Below are 20,033 nucleotides of genomic sequence, written 5' to 3'. Positions count from 1 at the left end.
AGAAAGCTTTGTAGTGAAGACTGCCATTTTCAAAACACTGGACCGGCTAGGTGTTGCAAGTTTGGGATGCTTCGCGCACACTTTGCAACTTGTGGTGAATGAGGGACTGCTTGCACAACGTGGTGTATGTGATGCTGTGACAGTGGGCAGAAAAATAGTGGGTCACTTCAAACACTCACCACAGGCATATTCGCGTTTGGAGGACATTCAAATGGAGCTGAACATGTCACCCAAACGTCTGATACAAGATGTGCGAACAAGATGGAATAGCACATATTATATGATCAAAACTCTCATAGAACAGAAGTGAGTCTTGTGTGCATATTCTGCAGAGTATGATCTGCCTGCCACACTTAGTGCACAGCAGTGGGGGTTACTGGAAAAGGTCCTGACAGCTTTAGCTCCCTTTGAGGAGTTAACAAAGGAGGTAAGCGCATCATCCTCATCTGCATCTGATGTCATCCCTATTGTCTGCGTCCTTAAGCGCGTGCTCTCCCGAGAAAATGAGGCCGACGAAGGAATAAAGAAAATGAAAGGCACTCTTCTGTGCCTTCTATTCTATTCTATTCTATTCTATTCTATTCTATTCTATTCTAAAGCATAATTAATCCCGCAGAAAATGTAGAAAACATTTTCTCCGTAATATGGTGGTTCTGAGAGGTTGCAAACAAATTACTTTGAATAGAATAGAATAGAATTCAACTTTATTGTCATTGCACATGCACAGGTACAGGGCAACGAAATGCAGTTTGCATCCATCCAGAAGTGCTTTAGCCATGATATAGATATATTACAATATATATTAGCAATAATATAGATATGTGAGTATATTACAGAAATGGGTCTATTATGGTATGTTATAATGTACACGGTATGAAGTATGTTGTGAATATTCTATAACTATAAGTATGTACAGGCTGTAGTGAGTACAAGCTATGAACAGGCTATGAACAGGATATAAATATGAAATAAAAAACTATACAGAATATGAGATATACAGTTATACAGAAATGTGAACTATGCAGGTTATAAACAGTTGTAGGATTAAAAATTATCGTATGTACAGAATGATTATTTACACAGAGCTATACAGTAGTGCAGTTAAGATAAGTGAGATATGTGGATAATTTCTACAGAGGCTGTATAAAGTGCCAGTGGTTGTGTCAACCTGAAATTCCAAAGAATTGAGTGTACAGCACTACCAATAAAAAAGCCTCTCTAATGGAGCAGATCATAGGCCACAGTCTGGATATAAGATTTGGTCTTAAACTTAGTGTCTTCAGAATAATGTTTTATATGTTATTTCAGCTATACTTGCAATACTCCAACACTAAAAACTGACCGAAGTAACATGAAGCACAAAGTGACTCAACGGGATCATTGCTAGCTTCTGTTACACTGCCTGCTATCCCCCTGAGAGCTAACAGAGCTGTTTTGTGCTTGTCATTGTTGATCAAATAGCTTTTAAATGTGCTAATTTCACTTTCACTGTGCATTACTCTGAGTCAGTAATAAAATCACAGTAACAAGTTCCAATATCTTATTAAGATGACTGAAGACAAAATATCTGAAATGAATGAAAGTTAATGCTCTCCAATAAAAACAGCTTGTTTTGTTTGTTAGATTGAAAGGCACACACTTAGGCCTGTATGAAAGTGTGGATGAGACGAGCTGTAGAAAGCACTTTGGGTGCTCAGGCACAGTAGAAAAGCTCTACACGAGGACAATTTCATTTACCATTTACACACACACACAAACTTACATACAGAATGTTTGCAAGTTGTACCCCAGCACTACTGACTGCCTCTATCTGCATAAGACTGAGAAAATATCCCAACATCAGCGTGTGCTGTGAACGGGTTTAAACTAACAGGCCATTTTAATTTCAGCCTTGTCATGACAGGAAGTTTATCTGTGTGTTTGTATGTGTGTGTGTGTGAGAGAGAGTGACAGAGTGAGGGGGGAGAGAGAAAGAAATAGAAAGTGTGTTTGGAGGAGTCTGGGGAACAGCGGTGGAGAGAATGATGATGGGAAATAGTTAATAGAGCTATTTCTGCAGAGGATGATGGTGTGAGGAGGGCTTCTTGACCTTAGTCCTGTTCACACTGATGCTAAATATGGCAGCAAAGAATTAATATAAGTTGTGACTGCATGTTATTGCAAAAAGAAAAATGCAAGATCAAGACACAAAGAAGACAAAAATTTAAGCTAGATGTCAGTTACACTGACGTCACACATAATTCTCTGACAAGCATCTCATAACTTAAATAAATCCCGTAGGGAACCACCACCATACAGGGGAAGTGTCCGAACTCTTCTTTTCTTTTGTGTGTTTAGTTCCACACAGTGTGATTAAAGTCAGAGAGGAAATTGTACAGTTCTAATATCAACTAGTGCGTGCCACATGTCATCTGCAGAGTCAATGTTGTCTGATATCGGTGACAACAAAAAAGGAAGCCTGGAGTTGTCCGTTCATGTATTTTCCACAGCAGGAAGAACACATACAGTGTAGACACACATGTAATAGCCTCCCTTTCTCTTTTTCTTTAAATTGCAAACATTTTTGTATGATAAAGATAAAGTGTCATAATCACAATTATGCTCTGCCTATCAACAATACTGATCCGATACCGATACTCTGTACAAAAACTTAATATTTCATTGTATTTCATAATACAATATACAATTGTATTATGTAATTGTAATAATAATATAGCTTCATAATCATTACAGGACATCAGACTACTTGTTCTTATTGGTCGCAGGGTCGCAGATGCCAACAGACTTAATAAACTAATCCGTAAGGCCAGTAATGTTGTGGGGATGGAGCTGGACTCCCTCAAGGTGGTGTCGGAGAGGCGGATGCTGTCCAAGATAAAGACAATGTTGGATAACACCTCCCACCCACTCCATGACATGCTGGTCAGTCACAGGAGCTCGTTCAGTGAGAGACTGAGATTACCCATAATGCACCACTGAACGACACAGGAAATCTTTCCTGCCTGTGGCTCCCTGTACAACACATCCACTTAACACACTGTTTACTGCAACAGCTACACATGTTTCTTTTTCAGCTATTTATTTATGAGTGACTTATGTATGTATGTATGTATATGTATATATTGTACTATTCTTAGTTAGCGTATTGTCTGTCTTGTCTTAATGTTGGTTTATGTTGGTTTATAATGGAGCACTGTAACAAAAAATAATTTCCCCCAGGGATCAATAAAGTATTCTGATTCTGATGATTCTGATTAATAACGCAGTATAATCATATAGAAATAAAAAACCTGAGGTTGTGCACTATCTGAGCATGTTGCCTGCCTGCAGCACTTTCCAGATTTACTTTCCTGGATGATTGAGAATGCATCAAGACCTGCAGCACTAAAGGACGAGAGACGTCTGTCTCGCCCCAGCAGCACCCGTCCCTCTCCTCCTCTTCAGTTCGCCTCAACAAACGCTCGTCATATTCTGTGATATGATTTACTCCGAAGTGTTTGATGAGGTCAGTGGTGTTGCCACAACACCTCACTGTCTTTCCACATGTATCACAAACCGCGTCTGGGCTGTTTGTGGAGGTAAAATATGACCGCACATGACTCTGTTTACACTCAGCCATTGTTGTGAGTGCGCACGCCAGGGGCTGCGACACATTTATGACTATGAAAGGCGTAAGAGGAAGTAGTTCCTTCCAATTTAGACGATCCCAATGATGTAGTTTCTTTCCACTGTGTTCCCGTTAATGAAAAACTACAAATTTACCCCAAAGTACTAAAATATCGATATTTTAATATGAGAATCGATTCTAGAACATAAATTACTGGTATCGGAGGAACTGAGATTTCAATATCGATCCGCACACCACTACTGGAAGCTGTGGATTATTTTCGCTGGTGACTGTACGAAGTTTTGTTTCCTCACCAGGATTTTTGTCTCCCTTTTTCTCCGGATCGCCTCGTTTGGTTTGTTTCCCTTTCGGAGGTTTTTGGCAAACAGTACCAAGTAAGTTCTCCAACTCTCGGTAAAGTCTCTTTTATGGTTTTCTCGGTTTCGGGCAAGTCCCTCCTAATTCTCCTGTTCCTCTCCCCTCAGATCGAGTGCCAGTGTGCATCTCCTCACCCGCATGTCCCGGCTCCGCGTTCACATTTTATTGTATAAACACTGTCCCTGAAAATGCATCCCCTTCACTGTAAATAAATTGTTTCACCGCAACTCTGTGCCTCCGTGCGTTCTGCCCGGTATGTTTCATGACATTTAGAGTCATTTAAATCACTTTTCCCCAACTCTAATGCTCGTTTTCAACTTCAGCACATTGTCTTATCCAGGTCTGCATGCCTAACTCTACAGTTGCTGTATATATTTTTGTTAATGGCAGCTGAATGCTTAACAGACGTACCTAATATAATGGCTTGTCAACACAACATTAAAGCTTACTGTTCCACAGCCTAGTAAAGGAGACATTAAAATCACTTCTGTCACAGAAAAAAGTATTTTTAATGTGACAGATTGAACACGTATTCTTGGTGTGTTCTGGTAGCTGCCATTGCAACAGTGTTAAATGGTCAATGAAACAAACTGACACTGACAGACAACCTGCTGGTCACAAGAGCAGCGCCCTGTATGACAGAAACAATGAAAATAGACTTAGCAGCAAATTTAAATGAAGCATAAAAACATTTTTTAAATCACCAGATGCAAGCGCGGATGGACACCTACAGACCAGTGCGCTCTAAAAACGAAAACTGATATTTACTTAACATTTTGGAGGCAACGCCTTTACACTTAAAAATATTGAGTAGATTGGAAACCAGTCAAATCTGTTCAATATACTTGATCAATTGCATAACTAAAGCTTGAACATATTAAGTTGAAATGAATAATTGTAGTTGTTACACAAACATGAAAAAATTGAGTAAATAACACTGACATGCTTGGTCATGTAACTGAAATATAGATGTCAGTTAATCCAAACTTTTGTTCCATTTACTTAATATTGTAAACTGAACGTGATCAAAATTGTACTAATAAATAGTATTTGTATGTCGCTTTACTCAGTGTAACGTGAGGGTTCACTAGATGGTTGGGAATCTCTCTGAATAATTAGGAACAGCAAGACGGAGACGGATAACTTTTTAGCAGCCTCTTTACTTTTTTTGCACACTGCAACAACAACCCACACTTCCTGTGTGCCGCCCTCATGAATACTTCACTGGCCTCTCAGAAGCCAGGAAATCTTATACTCAGATCAAAAACAGGGAAAACAACCAGGTAGATATAACACATACTTATTACTGGTTTGAACATGCATGTCTAAACATTCAAACATGTAAACATGTAAATATCAAAACACGTAACCACCAAATAGCTACATAACTAGCTTTATAACCTTTGTAAACACCTCTTTGTATATCAAAGTAGATTTAAATTTACTTCTACACTTTACATTTTCCTCCCCCCCTCACATAAGAAACGTCCCCGTTTCCCTACAGAAAAGGAAGAAGAAAAAAAAAAAACCCAACATGCTGTGAGCAAAGGGGACAACAATAAAACAACAGCAAAACCAAAAACAAGTTCAGTTCAAAACATAGTCCTTGAGGTATCTGGGAGGCACAACTTGACGTCTCCCACATCGCCGTGAAACACCAGATACTCGATGAGGAGTTGAAGGGACAATGTCTGATTGGTGTATCACCACATGGCCAGAGGGGGAAGTCGTTACAGTCTCAGACCGAGGAGAAGGGGACAAAGGAGAGTGGGAATGGGGTCGTGACTGGTTTAGAGGTGGTGGCTGACAAACCTGAGGGTCTGATGAGGTTGCAGGGCTGCGGCCCTGAACATTCCAGCTCCCTTCAGCTGCAGATTTTGAAGCTGTGAAGGGCAACGCACCTGATAATGCAGTCAACTGTGGAATCTGGGGCTGTACAGGTATGTCACCAGCAGGTGAGTTGGTTCCACCTTTAGGGACAGGTGCTTTGTACGGCCTGAGACGATTGTAGTGAACAATTTGAGTCTTGTCTGAATGGTCCAGGAGGTAGCGAATCCTGTACGTGACACCAGGGTTTTCTCCATCTGTTCCAAGGCACTCCAATATCTCAAAGGGGCCCTTCCAATGTGGAGCAAGTTTCTGCTTTGCTGTAGTGGGGTCATTTAACCACACCAAGTCACCCGGAACATAAGGAGTGTGTTTGATGCCCCTATCGTACAATTGTTTCTGCTGGTTGTGGGCACAATCTCTGTTCCATGCAGCAGTGCTGAAGGCAGACTGAAGTCTCTGAGTCAACTGGGTGACGTAGTCAGCAGGAGAAACAGAAGTAGATGATGCTGACATGTTGGTAGGCAACAGCATATTAGCAGGCATCCGTGCCTCATGTCCATGTGTGAGAAAAAATGGCGTAAACCCCGTGGTAGAGTGAGGACTGGTGTTGTAAGCCAAAGCAACTTGATTGAGGCAGTCATCCCATTCGCCAGGCTGCTGAAGAAGTAACTTAGCTAACTAGTCAATAAGTGTTCGATTGAACCTCTCAACCATCCCGTCGCATTGAGGGTGATATGGGCTGGTCCGTGTCTTCTGGATGCCTAGCAGCTGACACAGATGTTTCACCAGGTCAGATTCAAACTGACGTCCTTGGTCCGTGTGTAGCATTTCAGGGACGCCGTGCTGACAGATGAAGTTGTCAAACAGGCATTTTGCAACTGTTGTGGCACGTTGGTCTGCGATAGCATAGAGATTGACATATTTCGAGAAATAGTCTTGAACAACGAGCACGTACCTGTTGCCACGACTCGTAATGGGGAGTTCAAGTATGTCAGCTGCCACCTTTTGAAATGGCTCCGCAGCAACAATTGTTTTCATTGGAGCTCTGTGATGAGGTGTGGGATTCCGTCTGGCATCACATGGAGTGCATTGTGTGCACCATATTCTGATGTCACGTGACATAAATGGCCAGTAATATAGCTGCTGAGCACGTTTCAGGACCTTATCTGCTGATAGGTGACCGGACACTGGGTTGCCATGCAGCAGCTGTAGGACAGTGTCTTTTAAAGATTCAGGAACAACCAACTGATGCAACACTGACTTTTGGGATGGGTTGAAAGCTTTACGACAGAGTAAGCCATTGTGAAAGGTAAGTCTAGAGTACTCATGCCATAGCACTTTTTCCTGAGGTGGGCATTTTTTCATACGCCAGTAGGGTGGTTTCTGACCCTTAGCTTTCCAGCCAATGACTTCTGACAGTACAGGATCTTTTTGTTGTTCACTTTTGAGATCATCTTCAGGCAGCTCAAGCACAAATGTGGATGAAACAGATAGCGCTGCACACTGCAGTCGTGGATCAGGAAGGTCATTGCATGGAATGTGTTTTTGGTCAGTACTGCAGGTTGGGCGGGTCTGCAGGACCCACGCACCTCTCTTCAGGTTTCAAGGTAGCAGAAGCAGTGCAGACTGTGTCCTGCTCTACGGTTTCACCAGTGACAGGGCGACGTGACAGTGCGTCCGCATTGAGGTGGCGGTGGCCATCTTTATGAATCACAGTCCACTCAAAAGGATCAAGTTCAAGAGCCCAGCGAGCACGGCGACCAGTTCTATCACTGTCAATGGGTATTTTCCGAAGACCCAGGAGGGGCTTGTGATCCGTGACAATAACAAATGGCTGCTTGTAGAGGTAGTGCCGAAAATGTCTAACTGCCCAAACAATGGCCCAGAGTTCTCGATCATAAGTCGACCACTTTCTTTCTGCCTTTGTAAGCGCATGGCTAGCATAGGCAATGACTTTCTCTTGCTGTCCCTGTTTTTGAGCTAGTACACTGCCAATAGCTGTGCTAGAAGCATCAGTATACAGAGAAAATGGCAATGTGAAGTCAGGGAATGAAACCACTGGAGGGTTTGAGAGGGCATGTTTCAGATACATGAATGCATCCTGGCACTGAGAAGTCCATTGAAAAGTTGCATGCTTCTCAGTGAGAGCATGTAGGGGGACACTGTGGTGCGCAAAGTTTTGAATAAACTTGCGATAATATGAACAAAGTCCAAGGAATGACCTTACTTCTGTCGCTGTTTGTGGAATAGGCCAGGCTTGCACACTGTTCACATTTCTGGGGTCAGGCTGGATGCCATGTTTTGATACAATGTGGCCCAGAAATTGTACCTGATCTTTGGCAAAACAGCATTTTGAGGGGTTTAGCTTCAAGCCACTTGCCTGGAATCTGCCGAAAATTTCTTCCAGATGCTGGAGATGTTCTGCGAAAGAGCGGCTGTAAATGAGGACATCATCCAAATACACTAAGCAGGTTTTCCAGGGAAGGCCACGAAGTACCATCTCCAGTAACCGCTGACATGTGGCTGGAGCGTTTGTGAGTCCCATGGGCATAACAGTGAAGTGGTAAAGTCCACTGCCGGTTGTGAAAGCAGTTTTCTCACGATCCTTCTCTTCCAGTTCAACCTGCCAATAGCCATGTTGAAGGTCCATTGTGGAGAACCAGGCAGAACCTGACAGCGCATCCAGTGCATCATCAACCCTTGGAAGAGGATGAGAGTCTTTGATTGTCACTGCATTGAGTTTCCTATAGTCGAGACAGAAACGCCACGTACCATTTTTCTTTCGCACCAGAACAACTGGGGCGGCCCATGGGCTGTAGCTTTCTTCGATGACACCTGCCTTTAAAAGGTTGTCAACTTGAGTCTGTATTTCAGCTCTCTGTTCAGGTGTCACTCTATAGGCTCTTTGCTTAATCGGTGTAGCATCACCTGTGTGAATATGATGCTTAATTATGCCTGTGTGACCTCTGTCCCCTGAGTGCTTACTGAAGATTCCTGAATACTTCTGGAGAAGTGATTTCAGGGACTGAACCTGGGAGTGTGACAAGTTTGTTTCATCTATTTCTACCGGCAGAGTCGAATCATACACAGGTGAAGTAGCACAACATGTCTGCTCCAGTGGAATGATATCAACAGATGAGCCTGAATGAAACTCACCAAGATGCTGTCCAGGGTACAGTTCGATTTCATCACTGGAGGGATTAAGCATTCGAACCACTGTAGTACCATTCTGAACTTCACTGAGAGTGTGAGCCACAACAATGTCACATGTTGGATTAGGGATCAAGACACCATAGTAGTCTGTCGGAACAGGAGAAGCCGGTGTGGCTGCTGACACACAGGCTGTGATCAGAGTTTCGCTCATAGCTGGAATTTTGGTTGGCGCTAACACAGAAACATTACAGCAGGCAGCCACCTCATGTCCTTTGGGCAACAGGGGAATTTTCATGTCCCACAGTTGCAGCACTTTGTTTTTGAGGTCGAGAAGAACATGGTGCCTCTGCAGAAAATCCCAACCTAGAATGACTGGCTGGTAAGCACCTCTGAGGACTTCAAAGTCCTGCTGCCATACCTGAGTCCCAAGCCTAATACCAACGGTTAACTTGCCTAAGATTTCCAGACGTTCTCCATTGACCGAACGAGCTGGCACAGAGGATGCTACCATAGGCCGTTTTTTCAAAGCTGGATGAGCGTTTCGAAAATCTTCACTCACAAGGGAGACAAAGGAACCAGAGTCAATTAGAGCACACACTTCAATGCCCTCAACAATAGCCAAGACGTTAGAGGAGACTGAACCATCAGATTCTGAGGGGAACTGGGGGATGTGGTTTTGGGGCCCTGATACTGTAGCTGATGTTTGCCCCTCAACAGCAGCTAATGAAAGTTTCCCTGTGGGCCGGAGGTGAAATGTGCAGGCCTTTCCGGGGACTGGAAACGAACACCGGTCCTACTGTAGGACGCAGCATCTCTAACTCTACGTGGAGCAGGACTGGGACTGCGTCGGTATCTGTTATTGTCAGGGTAATTGTACCTGGAATACTGGGGGGGGCTGTTGGGAAGGGTATGTGCGTTGATCGTGTTTCTCACATTTGTCCCACTCATTGAACCTCTGGGGAACAGGGGAAGAAGGACGTTCACAGTGAGACTCTGGATCACGATGATAACGCTTCTCAGGCGAGCAATAGTCTCTGGAATGTTGTCTGGCATGATAAGGCGACGGGGACGCACTGCGGGTGCTGTACTGAACATTGGAAGAGGAGGATCTATCACGACTGGAGTCCAAACGTTGGGCAAGGTAACTCTGTTTCTCCCGTAACTGCTGTACTTCATGTTTCAGGCTGGTTACAGTAAGCGTGAGCTCCTCAACCGCTTGAAGAAGTTTAGCATCAGTAGGCTGAGGACGTATCATAGCAACCTGTTCTGAAGACGGAATATGAGAGGATCCTGCAGCTGTAAGTTGCAATGCTGCCCGTGCTCTCTCACAACAGCTGGCAATGCGCAGGGCTCCGTCGAGATCCTCTGCACCCATCTCATGAATCTTAGATTGCAAGGTGGGGTCCAACCCAGCAACAAAACGGCGAAATTTTTCACCTTCCAAGGCATTGTAGTCATAGTTAGGGAAAGCTTCAAGCACAAGACGGGTAATATCCGCGCTGTACACATCTAAACTTTCACCTGGTTTCCGGGGGCGAGCATTCACATGTGTCTGGAAGAATGGCAGAGAATATTTTGGACCGAAAACCTCTTTCAGCTTATCCTTCACTAGATCATAGTCTTTCTGGGCTGATGAAGGCAAACTGTCCCAGTACAAAAATGCAGCATCTGCTAGACGAGTAGGCAGAACAGAGGACATCACAGTTGGCAAATCTACCTCAGGTGGAGTCATAGCTTGCACTGCCACTTCAAAGCGACGAGACCAACTAGTAAAAGATTCAGTCCCATCTCCTTTAAAAACAGGTGGAAGATCTATTGTCAGGGCACTGGAAACGGTATGGTGGGTGGGAGCAGCAACAGTCCGCATTGCATCCACTGACCTCGAATGTGGCACAGGAGAAGAGCGCAGCTCATGCACAGATTCACTCTCGTCAGCCGACATGTTCCCAACAAATATCCAGCTCAAAAAAAAAAAAAAAAAATCACAAAAATCACAAAAACAGAGAGAAAAGCTGCAACAATCCTTACTATCTCCAAAAATTATTACTATTATTATGTTCAGTTCATCAGCTGTTCACAGAGAGGGATAAATCCCAGCGGGAAAAAAAAAAGATCTTATCCGCAGCTTGGGAGTAAAACTCACCAAATACACAGATCCATCAAGAAAATAAATCCCACCGCTGCCACCAGATGTAACGTGAGGGTTCACTAGATGGTTGGGAATCTCTCTGAATAATTAGGAACAGCAAGACGGAGACGGATAACTTTTTAGCAGCCTCTTTACTTTTTTTGCACACTGCAACAACAACCCACACTTCCTGTGTGCCGCCCTCATGAATACTTCACTGGCCTCTCAGAAGCCAGGAAATCTTATACTCAGATCAAAAACAGGGAAAACAACCAGGTAGATATAACACATACTTATTACTGGTTTGAACATGCATGTCTAAACATTCAAACATGTAAATATCAAAACACGTAACCACCAAATAGCTTTATAACCTTTGTAAACACCTCTTTGTATATCAAAGTAGATTTAAATTTACTTCTACACTTTACACTCAGTCCCTATGGACCCCAAAGCGCTTTACACTACATCCAGTCATCCACCCACTCACACACACACACTGGTGACGGCAGCTACGTTGCAGCCACAGCTGCCCTGGGGGGCACTGACAGAGCAGGCGACTGAGACTGTGCCGGGGCTCGAACCGGCAACCTTCCGATTACAAGACTACCTGCCAACTCCTGAGCCACGATCGCCCCCTGACATTCAAACATGAATGTTATTGTATTTCACTGGTAGTCTAAGGCTAAAAAAACCAAACTAATATGTAGTTGTGTGTTTCATAATACATGCATGAAAAACGACCACATGTTAAACATTTTTCCAAATAAAAATTTTATTTTCATAAACATGGCGATAACTTGAAATAAACAAGCACTAAAAAGACAAGAGCCTCTCCCCTTTTAGCTCAAAGCCTGACATACTTGAAGGATGAATGTCAAACCAGGAGAGCAAACACAAACACTCAGAGTATTTAAAAAACAAAATGAACAAAACAAGGAAAAAGGCTCATGGTACTCAATTACTCTACGTTATCGTGTTTTACTTGTTTAATGATTTTAGTCCAAGATACTGATGAGTATAGATACCTATTTCTCAAATATTTGGATTCAATTTTAAACAAAAATATTAAGCACATGCAAAGAAGGTATTCTGTGAAGCACATACGGAATTTTTTGTCTGAGATAAATGTAAATAACAACCTTAATTTAACACAAACATATATGTTAACATTTACTTATCAAACTCAAATAATTACTAAAGGGATAAGAAAGATTTTATCAGGCTCGTCTAACTTATATTTATAGTGATATTTACTAAGCCTCTGAAATACTTAGACTCTTTCAATGATGAGGATGTAACATCCTGGACAAGCAGGAACGCTGGTTTGAGGGCGGAGTCAAGGAGGCCATTTACGTGAAAAGAGAGAGACCATCTCTGAATGGAGGAGGGGCCTAAGGGTACATCTGTCACCATCTTACATGCTGTGATTGCAGCCATTCCCCAACTCTCTGTGAATGGTACTCATGGACATTGATCAGTGGTTGCTGATCAGTGGTCATGACAATTTGCATATTAATGATCAAAAAACTCCCATCACAGCCCATTCTTCACCAGTGGTGGTCGTTTCAGTCGTTATACAAATGTACTGTTTATAACACAGGGGTTCAAACTTGCGGCCCGGGGGCCACTTGCGGCCCACGTCACCCCTACTTGCGGCCTGTATATTTACGTAAAGAAATTAGTGCTGTCAGTGTTAATCTCATTAAAATGACGTTAACGCCATAATCGCATTAACTTAATTAATTAAATCTCTGTTAGCGAGTTAACACGGATCGCCCTGTGCGTGGGGCTGCACGGCGTCAACACGTTAGCACCTTAGCACCGTCCAGCCCCAACCACGGGATGATCCGCGTTAACTCGCTAACGGAGATTTGCCACGTTAACAACATTTTTTTCAGATTAACGCTGACAGCACTAAAATAAATATGATGCAATTTGGCCCTTGAAGTTGTGAAGTTGTGCTAATGTGGTAGTGTTTTTGGTAGTTCAATGAAAGGCTTCAGTCAGTTAAGAGTGAGGAAAACACAAAAGATCTGCACTCACGTTTGCAGTTTTGTCTAAAAAACAAAGAAAACGTTACATTTTTGGATATATTTCTGGGTGTTTTCTTGTTTGTTTGATTTTTTTTGTACTGCTTGAACAACACTAAAGTGGCTCTCCACTGAGATGACAGTGGCAACAGTGGCCAACAGCTCATTTATGCTTGATACCCCAGGTTTATAAGGTTGGGGAAACCTGCAGTCAGCCGACTCTGGATGAGTGACGCAATGTTTCTCCCACTGAAAACGTTACGTCCAGATGAAGCTTTTGGGATCAGCTCAGAAAGTGAGCCACAGCTGATCAGAATCTAGCTAAAAAGACAAGGGGAAAGTAACAGTAAATGGGCTTAGCCCTGGGTCTGTGGCCCAGTGTGTGTTTTCTAGTTTAATTAAAATGAGTTCTAGCTCTTAGGTTCTTGTTCATGTAATCTGTATAACACAGATTAACACATATTCTGGCTCTCTTGGTCTGTGTTCTCCCCAGCCTGTCGTGTCTCTCGCCCTCTCTGTCTCCTTGGTCTGCCTTGTTCCCATGTCTCTGTCCCCAGTGTCCCCAGTCCCAGTGTCAAGCTTTTATCTTTTAGTCTGCATCTCAGTGTGTTTCTTGTTTTATTTTGAAAGCCTCTCGTCCTGTGTTCAGTGCGTCCAGTTTTGCTTCCCCCCTGCCCAATTGTGTCTGATTACTTCAAGATGTGTCTGTGAAGGTTCTCAGTCATCCAGGTCATTGTCTAAGAAGCTTGGAAAGAAAAGTGTCTGAATTTCTTTAAGTTTCCTTAACCTCCCAGGACCTGGTGTCCACATATGTGGACATCAGATTTTGGGTTGTCTACACCAAAATACACTGGAACCCCGACTTACGAAATTAATTCGTTCCAGACGGTCTGTCGTAAGTCAAAATTTTTGTAAGTCGAAGCACCTTTTTCCATCGCCTTTTGAGTGAGGCGATGCTGGCTGAAGACGAAGTTCTTGGTGGAGGTGGTGGAGGTTGAAGAAAGCATACGTATGCATGCATACATACGTACGTGTGCATGTACATAACATTATGGAATTTCATTTCATTTTTTTAAGTTTTCTATTTTATCTATTTCGTTACGCGGGCATTTTGCCGTACCTCGGGCAGACATATTGCTTTTAAGTGCCTTCGTAACTTTAATTTTTCGTTAAACGGGGTCTTCGTAAGCCGGGGTTCCACTGTGTTGTAAAGATCCAGGTTTTAGCACATCCCAGCACACCCACTCACTTCACCAGATGCACCTTGTTTACTTCTCTCACCTTTGATTGGGTGTGGTGCTTGTCCTTAATTGCACTCACCTGTCACACATTAGGACTGCATTCACTTTTGGCTCGCTCTTTCTTCACTCCCACACGGGGCCCCAGCAGAGGTGAGGTTCTGTTTGGGGGTTTTATTTTATTTTATGTATTGTTTAAGGTAATGAGTAACTTAAATCTGTTTTCTTTCAGCATTGGCAGTCCACGTGTGTCTTTCCTTCCTTCTTTGCTTTATTGATTTGGAGAATAAAAGGAGAACCCTGTGAATGATTAGATGACTGCTTATTCTTATTCTAATCGGATGAGCCCATGATGCTGATTACTTAAGCCCTGAGCCTTCCTTCCTTCATAACACGCTGTATTACGTTTTGCTCTACAAGGGCCTGATATCCACTTACGAGGACATTAAACTGCCACTGTTCTATTGAAATTTTAAACAAATATCCTTATATGTGGATCTCATTTTTCTCAGAAACAAAAATTAGGTAAAAAAAAAAATCTGGTAATTCTTTGTTTTTACATTCATCAGGTGCCAATCAGTCCAAATATCAAAGAGAAATTTAAATGAATGTCATGGAAGAGTTTGGGTGTTAGGCGGTTAAAGATATTTCACCTCTCATCTGAGAAGCTTCTTCAGTTCTGAAGAACTGAAACGTCTTCAAGGAAACTAAAGAAGCCCAGACACTTTTCTTTTCACGCTCCTTAGATTTCAAGATGTTTTCCCTCCTGTTTCCTGTTCTCTCGTGATCCTCTGTGTTTTGAAGTCCTCTGTTGTCGTGTTGTCCCTTATTGCTACTCCCTGCTCCTAGTTTCTAGTTCCCAGTTTCTTAGTTTACTGTTCCTAGGTTCTAGTTTAGGTTTCGTTTTGTTTGTATTGTTTGAATTTTTCATAGCAATAAAGCTCCCTCTTTTTGTTTATCCCTTTGTGTTATGAGTCCTGAGTTTGGGACCAATTTCTCACATGACAAGACAAAAGGAAGTACCAAAATAAAACAAAGCAACTAAAAATAATAGGGACTTGGCATCAAAGCACTGTAGAAACTAGCCCAATACCAGAATGAGTAAACTGAAAACAAAATGACAGTTCTAACAGAACCCAGAAATACTAAAATAATCATGAAAACAATAACAAAACTCCATTTACAATAATAACGAGAACTAATTGTCATAGCAACAAAAAACTAATTTCGAATGGTCAATAATAACCAGAAACCCCAAAATAAGCCAACAAAAGCCAGACATATTTAACATAACTGGACTACACACTGGGGGATGGTTGAATGAAGAAACTCAGCAACCATCCACCATGACTGCAGTGGTGTCTCCCCAGAGAAGTCTTAAGAAAAACTTGGGTGTGGGCTCTTTAAAGCAACACCCAGGGCAACGAAAGTCTTTTTATTATTGAGAAACACAGTAGGTAGACTAAGCTCATTAAAATGCACACCTTTTCCCTTCTAGCATAGCCTGTTCTGAAATTACCACTGTGAAGGCTTGAGTTTCAGCACCAGTGTCCAAACTGACAGTCATGATGAAAATGTGGCAAATTCTTTGCAAACAGCAGTCCCTGGTTTGATTTGAAGCAGCTGTTATAGGGTTAAAAGCACAGATGCTATAGTCTGACATCAGGCTATACCCCACACAGGTCAGGTTTGATTACTTTCACTGTTGCATTAAGGAACTGTGCATTCACCAACAGTGTACACATGAATTTGCATGCATATGTGCATTTAGTCCTGATGTATGCACGTAAGCAGCAGCACCCAGTTCTGCTCTACAGATGAAAGAGCTTCCTCTTGACAGCGAGTAGATGTAAAATTCCACACTCTGAATACCACCACATCTGCTCCTCCCACTGCAGCTCTTTGCAAATAGTAAACTGAACGTGCTTTTATTTTGTAGGGGCAAAAGTTTACAGTTCAACCATTCATAAGGTGTTTCTGTAATTATTGCAACTGCTGTTACTGCTGCTGCTTTTTCTACTTTTGCTGCTAATACTGCTACTACAACTGCATTTATTGTTGTTCCTATTAAAGGAAGCAGGAGGTCAAAGGACTAAACGTAGAATAGATGGAAATACGACAGGATAAAGTGCATGGTTTAGAATGGCAAATAATATGATAATGCTTGTCCACACTGCTTAAGACAAAGCTATCTTTAGTGATGCACCACACTCGTTCTATAGTCAGTATGAGGTATTATGATCAGGATGGAGTAACAGGACACTATCTTTGCATGGTTTGGACCCACAGAAAAGGATCTAGATCACTTGCTCTAGACCAGCAATGCACAAGACATGCATTCATTTTTTTAGTGGATTTTTTACTACTAGCTCTTCCTTTTCTAAACAGGAAAACTCTGAGGATTACTTCATGCACACAAAGTTGCACTTTGAATAGGGAAATACACATGCTGCTGAAACATTTGGTAGGAAAACATTTAAGAAGGGTTGTTTGTTTTTCTCTGCAATGCATTGTACATTGCCTGGTTGCTGTCAACAAAACAAGACAGTTTCCTACATATATGCAGTTTGTCTGTTCTTTAAAAAATTTGCTCTGTCCTTAAACATGACTTCAGAGGATGTGTGTGTGTTTCAGAACTGGAAAACTACCAGGAGTCTACTGCAAGTCTGAACATGCCTGTATGGGAATGACTGTTTCTGAGTTGCCTCCCTGTCTGCATTTGTGATATTGCCTTGCCTCTGTCCATCCATCCTTAATAAAGAAATTCATGCTATCACATCTATCAGCCTGACAGTCACAGGATGCATGTTTTATTTGCTTTTGGATATGTACTCTGTGGGCTTCGCACCATTCAGTCCCATGCTTGTACAGTGCCACATCACACAACCCACCAATTACTTAATTGTTGTGGGAGGAGAGTCTTTACCTGAGAAGACCAGAGGCACTTCCTCCTCCACCCTCTCTGTACAGGTGAGAGGGAAGTATTAGCTTGTCAGTACTTGCATTTACCTTCTACTAAACTTTGCTCTGCAACTCCGGAAAAACAGGTAAATATTCATTACTATCAACGAGACAGTTTTCCTTTAAACTGGTAGGAAAGTTGCACTTGCTGTCTCCTGCTTTCTTTATGCTTTTTGCAGAATGCAGCTTAGCCTGTTTGTTTTTATGTCATTTGTCTATATGGTGTGTGATAGCTGAGCTCTCTCTCTTTGATTGACTTTAAAAACATGCATTTATTGTCTGTTTTGCGTCAAACGACGAGATACGCGTTTGCCTATGCGCGTTCATTTAAATCTTCGAGAGTCGTGTTTGTGCTGGACCGCGGAAGGAGACGCGCTTACACTTGTTTGCTTCATGAATTACAAAATGGATCGGTCGCGGTTCATTAGCGTCGTTTCCAGTCTCCGAGTTTAGACCTCAATATTCGCGATTAACTCTCCAGAAGGTGTCACAGTGTGACAGTCACACTGAAGGCTGGCGAGCATTCCCCCTGTGGGCACGGAGAGCAGACACACTGCAGTCTAACATGGAGAGAAGAAGCATTTCTTTCTGGTCTGGGTAGAAAATGTCCTAAACTGACAGAGTTCTTTAGAGCAGACCGATATCTCAGACTGCGGCGGCGTTTATAGACATCCATAGCTGCTTTCTGCGGGCTTGGATCAGTCTGTTCCTGATTGCCACTTTACGCTCACCTCGCACCCACTGGAAAAGACCCCAGCTCGAGTAGGCGGCACCAGTTGACTCAGTGATGCTCAGGCTCGACAAAAATGCGGCATTCACATCTGACAGGAAATCATAAGCTCTACAGTTGAAGCAATTCCTGAGCTCCCATTGCATTCCTTTACTTGCTAGTGCACATTTTAAATGTTTGTCATCACAGCTGTTTGTACAGCAGGTCTCTAATCTTACATCCACCAAAATGGAGGGCTGTGGGACAAGGTCGGGTTTCTATTTCCACATGCTGTCTTTTAATGTAATGACAGCATGGATGTAACTTGACCTTCCAATGTGCATGGACTGTTGGTCCTGTGCGCAAAATGCAAATAGAAATCTTGAATCTCACCTGCTTAGCTGTCTTATAAATGACCGTCTCACTGCCATAAATCAACGTTCATATTTATTAGTACTTGTCTTGTGCTTTTAAATGAACAGTCATGTCTTGTACACGCCCTCTCAGCTTGTAAATGACATGTAAATGTCCTCCTCCTCCCCCCTCCTTGAGACTGGTTCTGCCCGAGGTTTCGTCCTCTTAAAAGGGAGTTTATCCTTCCCACTGTTGCCAAACAGCTTGCTCATAGGGGGTCATATGATTGTTGATTATTATATATATTACTGCTACTAATAATGTATGTTAATGAAGCTTTTCCTTTTCCTTTTTGGAGATATTTACGATTCCCAACCGCGAGTGAAACGTTTCCCTGTTTTTATCATGGAATTAAATGCAACATCCTTCTGGGGCTTTTTTCAGCACGATCTTTCGCTGAGCGCCCGCGCGTTAATGCTGTGCTGTTTGTATCCAAAAGACGTGTTCACACACACGGGCATGGTCATTTTGACACATTTCATGTAGACAGGGCTAATTAAATTCTGAAGGACCTCCACTTTTCATCGCAGTTACGTCTCTGGTGCAGTTTCTTTGGAAACAGTTGCTTTTAGTCTCCGAGCTGTCCAAAGCATCGGTAGGTGGCAGCTCTCCGTCCAGCGTTTCCATGCAACAGCGCGGGCGGCTGTGAGGAATAGATGATGCAGCAGAGGGCCATGTTTCTGTAGATTTGGTAGGGTATCTGTGGAACCCTGAGCGCCTTCATATTTCCGATGGACCGTCAGAGGAAGCGGGCGGATAGCTTGGACCAAAATGATAGCGCATTGGAGCTCGGTAAGAGATTTAACATTTTCGCTGGAATGAGTTTGATGATGATGAAATAAAGCTCTATTTTTGTCATCCGGGGAAGACCTTTAAGCCATTTCAGCAGCTTTCGCTGTATTGTGGCTGTAGCTGGGCACATAGGCGCACTGATACAGAGTCGATGGGGCTGTAGTGCTGCGCCATAGTCTTTAGTCATGTTGCTACTTTAAGATGCTGATGGCTTTGAGTGCCGTAGACTTGATGCCCATTTAACTTGCACGCAGGCCTGCTAGTACCGAAGTGAACTCCTATTACTTTACCAGCCTTGACCTTTAAACGGCTAGTTCAGATTTTGTAGTAGAGCTAATAAACAACATGCCATTTTCATTTGAATGGCTTCTCTGATTTAGCCCGCAGGTCCTCTGGGGCTAAATCACAGAATACTGAATACTTGCTTTGCATGTTTCTACGGACCAGAGCGTGACCACATACACAACGTTGCGTTGACACAGTGTCCTACTTTGTCTTGGTCCCTGTTAGCTCCTGAGAAAACTGCCTGGATCTTCAGCTACTGAAGGCTGCACTGGGCTCACCTGTTGATCTTTCCTTTTGTCTGTGAGGTCAGGTAGAGTGCTGTGGCATGTCACAGCTTATTGGTAGGTTCAATTAGGTTGTGTGAAATCTGTGAACCAGAACAGACCGCATCAAAAGGTTTAATGTCAATCTCGAGGAGCACACTGTTTTTATCCTCATGGTCCGGTCACTGAATGAGATGTTCTCGAAAATGTAGATTTCAACACTGTTTTGTGCAGTAAATGAA

The 20,033-nt window shown here is 42.8% G+C and overlaps 1 protein-coding gene across 6 annotated transcripts in view; it reads left to right on the top strand.

The window, feature by feature from the left end:
• The first annotated feature begins 17,281 nt into the window (after positions 1 to 17,281).
• The window catches only part of ano1a (anoctamin 1, calcium activated chloride channel a), a 60,932-nt gene continuing 58,180 nt past the window's right edge, over positions 17,282 to 20,033 (top strand). For 2 of the 6 annotated variants that reach the window (XM_040002213.1, XM_040002212.1), the window contains exon 1: positions 17,537 to 19,243. In XM_040002213.1, coding sequence (XP_039858147.1) covers positions 19,183 to 19,243 — 61 coding nt within the window. In that variant the 5' untranslated portion in view covers positions 17,537 to 19,182. Of the gene's footprint in view, positions 17,415 to 17,435; positions 17,459 to 17,532; positions 19,244 to 20,033 lie in introns of those variants that run through there. The other 4 variants (XM_040002216.1, XM_040002217.1, XM_040002218.1 and 1 more) reach the window with 4 other exon arrangements.

Source organism: Simochromis diagramma, unplaced genomic scaffold (assembly GCF_900408965.1).
Source record: "Simochromis diagramma unplaced genomic scaffold, fSimDia1.1 OVJJ01000430.1, whole genome shotgun sequence".
Taxonomy (NCBI): domain Eukaryota; kingdom Metazoa; phylum Chordata; class Actinopteri; order Cichliformes; family Cichlidae; genus Simochromis; species Simochromis diagramma.
This window is presented reverse-complemented; position numbering and strand designations above follow the sequence as displayed.